The sequence below is a fragment of the Ascidiella aspersa genome, chromosome 1, assembly GCF_963924565.1.
Source record: "Ascidiella aspersa chromosome 1, kaAscAspe10.2, whole genome shotgun sequence".
Lineage (NCBI taxonomy): Eukaryota > Metazoa > Chordata > Ascidiacea > Phlebobranchia > Ascidiidae > Ascidiella > Ascidiella aspersa.
In genome coordinates this window covers 32,159,293-32,171,465 of record NC_139447.1, presented here as the reverse complement: position 1 = coordinate 32,171,465, position 12,173 = coordinate 32,159,293, and the positions used below count along the sequence as shown (strand labels likewise).

At 36.4% G+C, this 12,173-nt stretch overlaps 1 protein-coding gene and 1 non-coding gene across 2 annotated transcripts in view; one reads left to right on the top strand and one right to left on the bottom strand.

Moving 5' to 3' along the window:
• Positions 1–1,855: 1,855 nt before the first annotated feature.
• The window catches only part of LOC146169809 (small G protein signaling modulator 2-like), a 38,069-nt gene continuing 27,751 nt past the window's right edge, over positions 1,856–12,173 (bottom strand). The window contains 11 exon segments of the mRNA XM_083389953.1: positions 1,856–1,990; positions 2,704–2,874; positions 3,813–3,909; positions 4,419–4,574; positions 5,773–6,023; positions 7,425–7,581; positions 7,938–8,036; positions 8,852–8,944; positions 9,444–9,518; positions 10,263–10,469; positions 11,408–11,615. Of these exon segments, the coding sequence (XP_083246079.1) occupies positions 1,905–1,990; positions 2,704–2,874; positions 3,813–3,909; positions 4,419–4,574; positions 5,773–6,023; positions 7,425–7,581; positions 7,938–8,036; positions 8,852–8,944; positions 9,444–9,518; positions 10,263–10,469; positions 11,408–11,615 (1,600 nt within the window). The 3' untranslated portion in view covers positions 1,856–1,904.
• Positions 9,907–9,981, top strand: Trnaa-ggc (transfer RNA alanine (anticodon GGC)). The gene has a single exon. It is a non-coding gene; the product is annotated as a tRNA-Ala (tRNA).

Below are 12,173 nucleotides of genomic sequence, written 5' to 3'. Positions count from 1 at the left end.
GTTGTCGTACCTATATTATTAGTTGCGCATGTTACGGTTGCAAGGGATTCAAACACCAATAAGTTCGTTCAAAAAACACGTGTAAAGGTAAAAATCTCATCTCAATCAGAACTGCTTAAAGCAAGATTTTTTACCCTAAAGCTAGCTAATCTTTTAAATTGCCTGTGTTATTCGGAATAGATGGATGGCAGTGGTTGTAACAGAAGTGTTCTGTACCCCTTTGTAAAAGGGTGTGCACAATGTCCGATCGGAACCAATACTTAGTTAAAGACAAGTGGTAGTTCCGTATTCGTCCGATACTTGGATCGTACCCCGGTGCCGATCCGATACCAAAAACTTTACAAAGACGTTTCAGCCATAATCTGCGAACCAACGATTCTACCGTGAAAGGTAAATTTAATAAAAAAAATAGTAGATTACCAACTAGAGGTAACCCAGCTTTTTCACGCTAAAGCCAATGTGCGCCAAATAATTTGACAAAAAAAATAACTTGAAACGTTTCAATTTCATCGTTTTTCTCGTTCGTAATAAAAATGTCGTAATTCAATTTCGTATCGCGATATTTTTTGTCCAAAATATCGGGTATCGGTATTCAAATGGAATGCCAAGCATCGGATATCTCTACTACGGACAATGTATGGCAGGGTTCAGAGTTAACTGCATAGCAGGAGCGACACAGATAAACAAACACAGGTCTGTCTTATGTCGCTGTGCATATGTGTGTCGGCCATAAATGTCTCGACGCGTGCGTACAATCCTACAAATCGTAAAAACGAATAATCGTCAGAGCGGCCGCGGACAGACTTTAGAAAAGCTGGGAATCTCGTACGGTCGACACAGTTTTGAGAAAAAGGATAAAAAAGCATAGAACTAAATTTCGAACTTGTAACAGAAACGTGTGATAATTTCGCTTGTGCAATTATTATTTACGTCGAACCTGAATAACAGACGTTTATAGTTCGTACTGCGATAACAGGGTTGCACAGTTTTATGGGAAAAAAGATTTTTCAACAGAAATTTACAGATTTTCAAAGATTCCAAATGGGATCACTTATTATAGGTTCAAAATAATTCGAAAACAGAACAGTACAATATGGTCAACATAATAACGAATTCTATGGTCAACACAATAACGAATAGTTCAATAATTGGCTTACAAGGGTACAAAACAACTGCGCATAAAATAAAAGACTAAAATATCATAAAAGACTAAAAAATCAAAACTTTTCAATGAGCAAATCAATTGAAAGACATTTAAAGACTACATTGTAAGACTTTTGTAGCAACAATGGACTAAAATACCAAATTGAACCGAACCTGGAGCAAACGCACCGTTAACTTCTTGTGAAAAACGCTACCAAATAAAAAAATCCATCAGAAATGCAACCTCTGTCTCATAGGTTACAGCGACGAAGTAAAATATAGCACTTCACTTTGTATTTTTAACCTTTTAGCTACTTTTAAATAGTTATATATTATTATCTATAATAATTTCACTAAGTTTTTCGAAGGTTGAAAAACGTACTTGCATGTACATTTGCTTCCCCAGGATAATTGAGTGTATTCAAACTACAACCACAAAAACATATATAATATAAGAGAGTTATAGTACAGCAAATGGTAGTAGGAACTCGCCACTCAAGCCTACATTGCAGTACAACTAAAATATAACTATAAACATAACAAAGATAAAAGCGCATACTCATCTATATAAATTCAGCTAAAAATAAAAATCGCTAGCTTGAAATGTTTCAACACAAAAGTGTAAGTAAAAAACGGCTTTTAAATTTGGCTTTCCATTGAAGCCTGTAAGCACGTCGTAATAACATAATAAAAACTCCGTGTGTGTGAACACCATTTAACAGCTCCGCGTATGTGTAAGTGTTCCACGCATGTGTAAGTGATTACTTCTGTATCATTTGCTGAACTTCGTTCAGTAGGTTTTGGGCGATGGTAACGATCTTTTTAGCGTCGTGTTTCTCCGCCATTTCTATAAAATAAATAAAAGATAATGCAACATAACAAGTATACGTAGGTTTTTTGCACATTCTAAAAGCTTTATGATCACAAACTTCACAGGAAGGATAAATTAATAGAAGACATAAAACACCTATATGTCAAACAGAGTGAACCACATTTGGGTAAATAGGGACTTTTTCAGTGTTCAAAGGACCAAAACAAACTACAGTAAGGTACGCCCTTTCGATAAAAAGCATCTTTAGTGTAATTTGTAGTGAGGTTTAAATTATAAGCACATGTGCGTAGATTGCGACTGCAACGAGGCGGCTTTATTTTTTACATAATTTTAAAGATATAAAATTATATAAGTTATGAAACACAATACTACAGACACAAGAAATGCTATAAATATTGTCCGCGACCGGCATATTGTCCGCGACCCGGCACATATCACATGCTTAAAGGCCCGTTTACACTACAGCTGAACTGAGCTGAGCAAAGGGTAATTTGCATTCAAATTCTATTGTTTCGAGCTTCTCCCGCTTTGCTTAACCGAAGCCCCGTACAGCTGAAAAAAAAATACGCTCTTGAGCGATTTTCACGCTTTGCTAAACTCAAGCCCAGTGAAGCTATAGAAAAACGTTACGTTTTGGGCGATTTTCACGCCCAGCTCAGTGCAGCTGTAGTGTAAACGGGCCTCAAAAGCGAAAATTCTTCAGAAAAATATAAAAATATAAAACCTACCGTTGAAGAACTTGATAATGTCGGTGAAGTCCATGTCGTTCTCCAGGATAATGTCCCGGTACATCTTGAGCATGGCCATGGCGAAAAAGAGCACGAAGTGGTGTGAAGATACGCTCCTGGCCGCCCATATTTTCTCCCATACACAGAACACGTCGTTATCGTACGACAATTCTGAAAGGAAAAATGCAGGGTCGTAATGACTAAGTCATTGACTTGACTAAGAGACTAAGTCACTGTTTTCAAATGGCTTGGCCTAACTTGACCAGACTTTCGACCAAATGACATGACTTGACTTACGTCTTTTGGAAAAATTTTGTCAAATCACTCGGGTTTAAATTCGCTGTTTTCATTTAATATTTTTACTTAAAATTAGGATATTTAACTCTATTTTTGAACGTAAAAGTTTTTTTTTGCTTGCTGTATGTTGCGTTTGCTTGCTGTATGTTGCGTATTTGAAAATGTAGGTTTTTAGGCATTTGTTAACATAAATACATCTATTGTCTTGTGCGATGAAAGTAACAATTCAACAAGTGGCTTTTAAACATTTTTTTTAACATTTTTGGCCGCGCACCCCTTTAAACAATTTTTCAAAAGTAATATGTTTAATAGCCACAAGGTCCATGCACTTTCACTGCTACTTTTAATGTAGAATGATCTGCATTATACAGGCGGTGTTTTCAGATTATTAAAAACATTGAACAGACAGTGAAAAAAGGCACTTAACTAACAGAAAATGCAGAATTTATTTGATAACCGTGGTTTTCTTTGCAATTTTTTTTCTTTGGCTTAACAAAACAATGTAATTGTGTGATCTACTGTATAGCACTTGGTCTGAAAAGATTTTCTTAAAACGGATTTGTTTGCATCTATAGGGCTAGTAAAGTTGTAAAAAAATATAGCTTTTTTAAAGACATTTTATATTACAACACCCTACTGTGTTATAAGAAGTATTCTGCCACATTCATGAATCATTGTACCTCAATATAAGTAACGGGAAAACAAGATTCTTGTCTCCCCTCTCCCCAGTTTGTAAACTCCGGCTCAAAAACTATTTCGTTCGGCGTAAACTTTTTAATGGTGGTTGATTTACGACTAGATAGAGAACTTACCTCTTTTAAAGTCGAGCAGAAACCATCGGTAGCAGAAATAGAAGTGCGTGTAGTCGCCATTCTTGTGCATGTGCTCGAACAACTCAGCGTCAAGGATCTGTTAAAATGCGAATAACCACATATTTTACCGTGAAAATCACACAAAAAAAAAACTAAATCAAGATGAGATTTTGCGGGGTAAAAAAATTCCAGCAACAAAACCGAACAGGCACCATAAAAAGTTAGAAAAACAACCAAACGGGGTATATTTTGAAAACTTGTTTTGCAAACTAATCTATATAAGCTAAAAGAGAAAATCGAACAAGTAATTTTCGCACGCAGATTTATAAAACAACAATTGACCGGTAGTGTTAAAATCGTACGGTATAATGCATTATACTCGAGTTTTGTAATCTTCAGGTGCTTCGCTCATATTTTTTTAACATAATTGTTGACAAAAAAATGTTGGTTAGCTGAAAAATACACTACACCCTACTTAAAACAAGGACCAACGGCCAGTTTAGACTAAAAAGAAGCTCTTCCGGCACTTATCATTAGGTACCAGAAGAGTTTCTTTTCATTATGCCTTGTAGCAACAGCATATTTAATGACCAGTTTAAAGCAAACCTGTATAAGCGATCGCATGTTGGCAAAGTGCTGGTCCATGGTGCCGCCGTTGGGAAAGTTCTTCACCATTCTTTCCATGAGATGCAGGTAGCAGTTGTAGACCAGACTCTCATCGTCAAGCACAACCAGCAGAGGTGCCGCAATATCGCACATGCCCTGCATGAAAAAAGATACAAGGTGATACGGGGGATTTATTCAGTCAAGCTTTTTAATATGGGGCGACAAGCTACGGAATGCAGACTACATATTGCATAAAACAGTAGCTAATCCAAATAAATAAAGAACTAGGTTAAATACTATATATATACCGAAAGCCATTGCAGACTCTTCACCGAATCTGTCGATGAATGATGCAAGCAGGGCAGACTAAAAAAACAACTAGCCTGTAGTGAGGTTCGAACTCACGACCTCCGGTCAACCCGGGAACGTCGCTCTACCAACTGAGCTATGCAGGCTCAGAAGGGAACAAGTCGAGAAACAACCATACGCCAATGCTTGCTTAATCTGTTAGTACAAGCAACTTCAATTGAAGGGGATCCACAGTACCATATCATTATCCAATGAAACCTGAACACACATATATTGTATATACATATGTCTGTCCAGGTTTCATGGGTTAAATACTATTCTAATAAGTTAATAACACGCCAAAGTATCCTTTAAAGCTAATTTGCCAGGGGCTACAACGAACTGAAAAAGTGTGACGATTGGATTCTGACTGAAAAATACAAAAGCGTTAAACAATTTTTTTTTTAATTTCCTTAATACGGTTAAGATTAAGGGCATGCGAAATTCTTAGAAAGCAACAAGCGTAATCATCCGATCTATTTTAAAAGGACACAGTTTAACAGAAAATTTATACTGTGATCAGTGAAAATCAAAATGGAAAAAGCTCTGTGTTTTCGCAATACTTTTTAATTTTTCATCTTCTCTCAATGCACGGCCTAGAATCTGCTCTGCATAATAACGTTGTATAATTATCAGTTTTTTTTAGCTCTGGCTCTGGCAAGACCGATTTGTAAAAATATCGATTTCTGCGGTCCGGCAGCGGTGAAACCCTTTACTTACAAATGAATTTCATTCGCGGTGTTTTTTACGCTTTTTTGCTATGGCCTTTATGCCAGACTGATGTATACAAAATACCCACCAAAGGCTAAAACACAGTCACGATATTTTCTTTCACCTATACAGAGTATTCAGGTTGAAATATTTAAAAAGGATTTATGCGTTTTTCAATTTTTTAAAAACTATCTTTTCAAAATCCACTGCATAATATACCGCTTGCAACATTTCAATAAAGTTTCACCTTGGGGATGTTAATGTTATCCAAAAAAGACCAAACCTCAGCCCGTACCTGCATGTACCCGACGTCTAGGTTTCGCCACACGTAGCAACAAATCACGTTGCGCAGCTTGTCGAGGTTGGCGTCCTGCGCGAAGTAGTGGTGGTTGCGGTCGCACCGCTGCACGTCTTTTTCGATGCGGTGCAGGTTCAGCGCGAAGTTGTCCAGAAGCTCCTCCTTTGGAAACAACAAGATTGTTTTAGAAATATTGATCTTTTCAGTTGGGCCCTAAAATTTTTGTTTTTTTCTCGTGCAAGACGAAGCTTTTTTTCGTATCAATCACAGTCTTTTTTAATTTTTTTTTGTGGTAACCTTTTTATTGTAAAATTGCACCTTAAATATTCTTGATTTGCGATTATAGCAATGCGCATACAATGCCAAACAGACTGTGTGCTGGCTTTTTATAGGTTTAAATATAAGTCAAAAACCCAATAAAAAACTATACATTTAAAAAACTTGACGGTAAAAGTATTACTAAAGTACTATATAATTTTTACGTTGAATTATGTTTTCCTTGTTTTAAACAATCCAGGTGGTTTCAACGTGTTTTACAATTTTGAATTTAGTGTAAACGTTTGAATACTGTAGTTGTCAAAATCTAGAATTATAAAAAAAGGTTTAATGTGCGTGCGGCAGCATTTTTGCGTACATTTTATTAACGATTCATTAAGTTTTATTTTCTGCAAACGATGAAATAACGTATTACATACTTGCATAAAAGCCTACATAATTTGGTGACCTTTAAAAATGGAATTGGGTGATATTAACAAAAATTAAAAAAACAGTCCTCAATAAGATTCTTACCGTGTATGTGTCTTCGGAAGGGTTAAGATGAGGGCTGGCAGATTCGTCTAATAAATTTTACACAAGCATCATAATATATATATAATTAGATATCTTATATACAATATACATGTAAAATGAGACATGATACGTACGCAAATAGCAAAGTATAGCACAAAAAGTAAATCCAACAGGATGGAATTTAATATTGTGGATGAAAAAGGTGCTTCATAAAAATATAAAACTAATAGGTTTAGATATTAATATATAAAGTGAACAACTAATGAAATATTACTTTTTTGGAACACAATACATAGGTTTTCTTGCAATTTCAATACGAAAGAAGCCAGAATATTTACGAAAAAGAAAATATAAAAAGACCAAAGAAAGATTATTTTAATATTATTAATGTTATTTTTAATGAAAATACAACTTTTATAAATGTTCAAAAATAGTTTAGTACTAAAAATTTTCCTAAATCATATAATCTGTGTTTTTGTACAACTTCGACAAACTCGTTAGGATTTGTAACTCAACAACAACAAATTTTTTTTGTCATTTTTACTGTTAACTGAAGGGAACAAAAGCACTCACCTCGTGATAAACTGTTTGATGTGTCCAAACGTTCTTCACCACTGTAAAGTGAAATTGGTATTTTTTTGAGTTTTTTATCCCAAAAACGTCAGAATCAATTTAAAAATTAAACAGAACATGTTTTTATGATTTTTTCTGGACGACCAAAACGCGAAAGAAATCTGTTTTTAAAAAATGTCATCTAAATTTTAGCGTTATACTTGATACCTTGTGCGAAAAAAATGCACTTCTGCAGGCAGTAGTTCAGGCTGCAAGGGTTAACTTAAAAAAAATTAAACTGCTTCAACAAAACGTTGACTCTTTAAGGCAAAATTCAGTTCACCTTTCTTCGGGAATGACATCGATCTCGTCGATACTGAAGCTTTTGAGTGACAAAGATGGAATTCCGTCAATCGACTGGGCCGAGCTCATCGACGAGTAGGGCACGTGACTGCTGTCGGACGACTGCGGACCAATCAGAGACGAGACATAAGGTTTTGAAACAAAACACTTTCTTTGAGGAAAACGAAACATCTAGAGCGCTGAAAAAGGCGCGACTCGAAAGGTTTTGCTTAATGCATACATATCTATGAGAATATAAAACGAATACGGCTGCAAGTACTTAAAATAGCCTTTTTTTAAGTTCGGGCACTAAAGTCGCCCCAAAACACATGATTCGGAAGCTATAGTAATACCAATTTGATTGCTAAAAAAAGTTGAGTTTACCACTACCATCTTTAGTTTTAGTCTAAAACAGCTGCGACAAGCATTTTTGATTTCCAATAATTGCCCTCTAAGTTTGCTTTTCAAGTTTAGCTTACCGCGGCACCACGTTTTTGGGTCCGGCGGGGCGTTTTCTGGGATTCCCCGTTGGGTTCCTGCGTCGAATCGCCTTCGTTTATGATCTGGAAGGTGTCTTGCTGTACAGAAAATGCAAAGATGAATTAATAAGTCGCGCAACTTTTTACATTGGTTGTGAAAGTGCATCGATGGTGAGAGACATTCACTGTTAACACAATAAATCCATAAACACAAAAACACATAAACATAATTACAGTAACGCTTAACAATGCGGGGTTAAGCATCTTACTCCGGAAGAAAAGCCGTAGCAAAGAATATAGTGAATTGTTTACACAGAAGCCTTAAACTTGTTACAAGATTGCAACACATTTTTAAGAAACAAATTCAAGACATTACAAAGACTTTTTAAAGAAAATTTTTAAATTTTTAAAAACCTAAAATTGGATCATTTTTAGTACAAACAAGACAGTCTAAATAACACTGCCAATACAATAACAAATAGTTTAAAAATTTGTTTAATCACGGCACTATTTCTAAATATATAACTTAAGCCGCACACATAAAAAATTTAAAGACTTCAAGATGCAATTAATTTAAAAATATTCACAGACATTTAAAGATTCAAAGACCTGTTCGCTACCCTTAGTACGCTATGTTACAGGTTAAGAACATAGCATTAAATAAATTGGTTTTAAACCGGATAATTCGATAAAGTGATCGCGTAAAGACGAAAAGTTGGACATTGCAAAAATATCTTTATAAATTGCAAATTGGAACAAAGCGCATTTTGCCCATCCAGGTTATTTATAAACCTTAATTAGCCTTGTTGAAAAAAAAAATAGTTATCAATTCATGCAGAACTATAGACCCTCACGTACTGGTTTCATTCACTAAATAACTAAGAATTGCAAGTTAAGTTCTTTCGTCACATTACCTCAACGATTGGTGAGCTTGGAGGAATGACGTCAGGATCCGGTTGAAATACGTCACTGACGATTGACGATTGTTGCTTGACCATAAAGCGCGGCTGAAAACGAAAGTATAGGCAAATAGTGTAACAAAATCAAAACAGAGAGTATAATGGCATAGGTACTAATTTCCAAGCAGGTCAACCCGAAATGCTACGCGTTAAAATGTTAAGTTATTTTTTATTACGCATTTAAGATGACTTCACTTCAAAGCAAGCAAAAAAAGCAATGCAGAGAAAGGAAATAGAAGGTTGGCTGTATAAAAAACAATATGACAGTGTATTCCATGAAATTCTACTTTACTTATAGCATTGAACAAATGACTATTTGTTGTCCAGCAGGCGCAAATTGTCTATTTTTTTCAACAAAAATACATTATAAACAAAGGTATAGCAAAATTATGCACTTATTTGGTTATTTAAAGGTTTAAACCGAGTACCGAGTAAAACATCGGCGCATTTCGAACAAATGCACATATTTTGCGTTTCAAATAACGAAGCCAAATTCGCTTTACTTCGAGTTAACTCGCACAAACCAAAAGAGGTAAGCAGCACCAACCTGCATATCACTGGCAGATGTGGAACGGGCAGAAGAGTGCGACGACTTTGCTGAACTTGTACCTTCCTGGTCGCGCTGCAATACATAGAAACTTAGAAACCCTGTCTGCCATGCCTTGAATTGTGTTTTTATTATATAACGACAACCGGGCGCCTTCGGAATGGCTCACCGAAACCAGTCGGGCAAATCAGGATTTTAGTACAATCCGTTATAGTTGGTCCGTACGACTTCAGAATGGCTTAATAACAGAAAATTCACAATGTGTACAGGGTCTTTGGATAGGTTTAAAATAGAACACAGCCAAATCAATGGTAGCCATATCATTTATTCAATGAAACATTCACACATATGTGTGTTAATATCTGAGATCTAGGTACTGTGGATCCCCTTCAATGAGGTTGCTTGTACTAACAAATTGAGCAAGCATTGGCGTATGGTTGTTTCTCGACTCGTTCCCTTCTGAGCCTGCATAGCTCAGTTGGTAGAGCGACGGTCCCGGCTTGACCGGAGGTCGTGAGTTCGAACCTCACTGCAGGCTAGTTGTTTTTCTAGTCTGCCCTGCTTGCATCATAGATCAACAGACTCGGTGAGTCTGCAATGGCTTTCGGTGTACTAATTATACGTAAGCCGTAGTCGTTGGTCAAAAAGCAGCTTCGAAGGGCTAGATCTCAGATATTAACACACATATGTGTGAATGTTTCATTGACTTAACGAGACTGTTGAGGAATTTTTTGGTAAAAAACCCGCAATTAGTTTTGGCCTAAAAAAATTAATAACATGTACAAAACAATTAAAACAAACGAAATATTTACTTCTTACCAGAACAATAATGGCTTCTACAGCCAGCCATTCCTTTTTGATGCTCTCGTATTCATTTAGAGCTGATTCGTCGATCGCGCATCGCTGCTCTTTGTCGCTACCTGGCGGGTAGTGCTTGAGAAGATACGGCCACACGGTGGCGCGCAAGTGCGACTGTATGCCGCCGAAGTAAACGTGACGCATCATCTCGTCAAAGCTCCCTGGCGTCTATAAAAAGAACAAGGCAGGCTTTTACGCAGTGTTAGGCGGATCGTAAATTTATTAACTAAAAACGGTATATAGTTTTTTTATTCATTTTTTTGTAAGAAAAGCGATGGAATAGTATTAAAGTGTAACAGGTGACCCTTCCTGTATTTCTAACAGGTATTCATTCCTATTAGTTTATGATCAGGGATGTCTGATACATCCTATTGGGATACCGATGTCCGATATTTTTGGCATTTTTGGCGATCCAATCCGATCCGATACCAAATGACGTCATTATTATGCTTAAACAACAAAAATTGTGAAATTAAATCGTTCAAAGGTATATTTGTTTAAGGTTTCTATGACATAATATGATAATACGTGAATAAGATTGTTGACCTAGGATTTTTGATATATTTAAATTTTAAGGTAGTCGGTGCGTTGGATTGCAAATCATGACTGAAACTCCTACATTAATATAATGGCCAACCAAAATATAAAAGGCGATGGAATAGTATTAAAGTGTAACAGGTGATCATTCCTGTATTTCTAACAGGTATTCATTCCTATTTGTTCATGATTAGGGATGTCTGATACCTGACATCTTATTGCGAAGCGATACCCGATATTTTGGACAAAAAGTATCGCGATCCAAAACCAAAGAGGTCATTAATATGGTGAAACAAGCAAAATTATGTAAATAACACGTTTAGAGCTATTTTTGTTCTAGAATATAAGAACACAATTTGCTTTACCGTGAAAAAGTTCAAGTTACCTCAAATTGTTAACCCACTTTTTTGACATATTTAAATTTCAAGATAAATTCCTATATTAATTAGGTATGGATCGTCACCGATACATCCCTAGTATCGGACGATAACCGATACTACCACTAGGCATCAGGCATCAGCTCCAACATCTCTATTCATCATTATATTAAAACACATAAGTACGCCCACCCCGTCGCTCGAGAGCTGTTTCCAAGTGACGTCATCGATGCCACGCGTGACGTCAGTGGGGTAAGAGGGGGCGACGATGTCGGGGTTGACCAGGGCCGAGAGGTGGGTGCGCACGGTGCACAGGTGCCGACAGTGGGCCAGCCAGCCGTAGAAAGCACGGGATATTATCTGACGCCGCATGGTGTCGCACAAGACGCGCAGGGAAGAGCTGAGAAAATCGATTGTATCAGTAAAAGTTTATTCACTGGGAAAACACCTTTAGTTTTAGACGAACATTAGATTAGCGAGTTCCCAAAGTCGAAAGTTGGATCCCAACCGGGTGAAATAAAAAAAATGATATTTTTTTGCTGTTACGACTTTAAATTTGCTTCTGAACGTGCAAAAATCTACTAGATCAGTATAACTCAGGCAAACGTTTGTCTATCAACTTTAAGTTTGGAGGGGCAGTAGTTTAGTGAGTTCGAGAGGGTAGGCGGATTGGCACCCCAAATCATTGAAAAGTAAGAATACCAAGAACATTTAGCGCTGCAATGCGTCACCTATGTAAATGTATTATTGCTGGTTGAAAAAGATGGAGATTATAGACAGTCTTTTAAACTTATGTAGTGTAAAGGGAAATCGAAATTTACTTAGGTAGTTTATAGAAAAGTTTGAAGACTATATAAATGAAGAATATCGTGGACATATTCATCAAATTATGCCACACTTATCATGGCTAAAGCGTTAACCGAAACCTTTGTCTATTTATGAAATCCAACATACTCTC